The sequence below is a fragment of the Anopheles cruzii genome, unplaced genomic scaffold (genome assembly GCF_943734635.1).
Source record: "Anopheles cruzii unplaced genomic scaffold, idAnoCruzAS_RS32_06 scaffold04724_ctg1, whole genome shotgun sequence".
Classification (NCBI taxonomy): domain Eukaryota; kingdom Metazoa; phylum Arthropoda; class Insecta; order Diptera; family Culicidae; genus Anopheles; species Anopheles cruzii.
In genome coordinates this window covers 1-1,241 of record NW_026458309.1, presented here as the reverse complement: position 1 = coordinate 1,241, position 1,241 = coordinate 1, and the positions used below count along the sequence as shown (strand labels likewise).

General features: G+C 50.2%; 1 protein-coding gene across 1 annotated transcript; it reads right to left on the bottom strand.

The window, feature by feature from the left end:
- Positions 1-338: 338 nt before the first annotated feature.
- LOC128277217 (peritrophin-44-like) lies at positions 339-1,027 on the bottom strand (the record flags this gene model as incomplete). Its single annotated transcript, XM_053015657.1, has 2 exons — positions 339-494; positions 575-1,027. Coding segments are annotated over 2 exons (609 nt in total), but the record flags the coding sequence as incomplete, so codon positions are not given.
- Positions 1,028-1,241: the final 214 nt, after the last annotated feature.

Below are 1,241 nucleotides of genomic sequence, written 5' to 3'. Positions count from 1 at the left end.
ATACTCTTCACACCCCCGCTGACTCTGAGTGTGCTAACTACTTACCCATCTTGCAGTCGTTTAGAATATCAGCACAGATCCGAACGCAACAGCTGGAATATTCAAAGTATCTCCCAATCGCCTTTTATATACAGGCTCGAGTTTTGCAGATTCGGCGGGCGCTGTAAAGCGTAAAACGCACCGCATTCAAGGCTAGATAAACGCAGGCAGCTCATTGACGGTAGGCGAGAGTGACGAAGACATCCGGAGATTTGGTGTTTGACTTGATGTTTATCTTTATTTACATAACAGTCTCGAAAAGCAAACACACCACACCGTTGTGAGTTAATTCACTTTCATCAAGGCGCTTGGGTTGTGGTTGTTGTTGGAGCCTCCGTTGTCGTTGGTACCTCGGTTGTCGTTGATGCCTCGGTTGTGGTTGTACCTGTGGTCGTTGAAGCTTCCGAAGTAGTTGACGTGGTCCCTGGATTAACCGTCGTAGTACCTCCAGTGGGCTGTTTTTTGGACAATTTCATTCCATGAACACATTTCGGTGGTCAACCTTATCAGTCGCTCAAGGTCCACAAACACTTACCAAACACTCTTCGCCCGGTACACACTGCAGGGAGGAAGGGTCAAACACTAGTTGCGGTGCGCAGTCCCTCACGACAGGTTCACCGTTGCCGCAGATGAGGTACTGGTGGCAATCGGCGGGATTCGGATAGATCTCCAGCTGCGGTGGATTTGGTGGTGGCTGAATGCAAGGATTCACCAAACATCCGCTCTCATTCTTCAGGTTACAGTCTCCCAGCACCGCATCGAAAAACAGGCCGCCATCACAGACGCCCTCGAACGCATTGCCGTTAATGCAGATCAGATAGCGGTCGCACACGTTCGGGATGGGCAGAAACACGACACCATCCGGTGGGCAGTTATTGCTCACGCAGTCCACATTAGCCTCCAAATCGCAAATGGTTCGCGTTGGGTCGAAATACTTGCCATCTGGGCAGGTCTGCTCGTAGGCCACGCCACCGTAGCAGGAGTAGTACTTCGTACAATCGGTTTCGTGCGGCAGAAAACCAGTATATACACCTTGCTCCGTACACGGATCCGCCACGGCTGTCGTGCAACAGATCGTGGCCACCACTAGCAGTAGCGAAAGTTTTTCTACCGAAAAAAGATCATTTCAAAACCGGTGCTTCACGCAGAACTGTACTGTAAATCAAACTAAATCACTGCTGGCAACTTGCCAACAAATACTC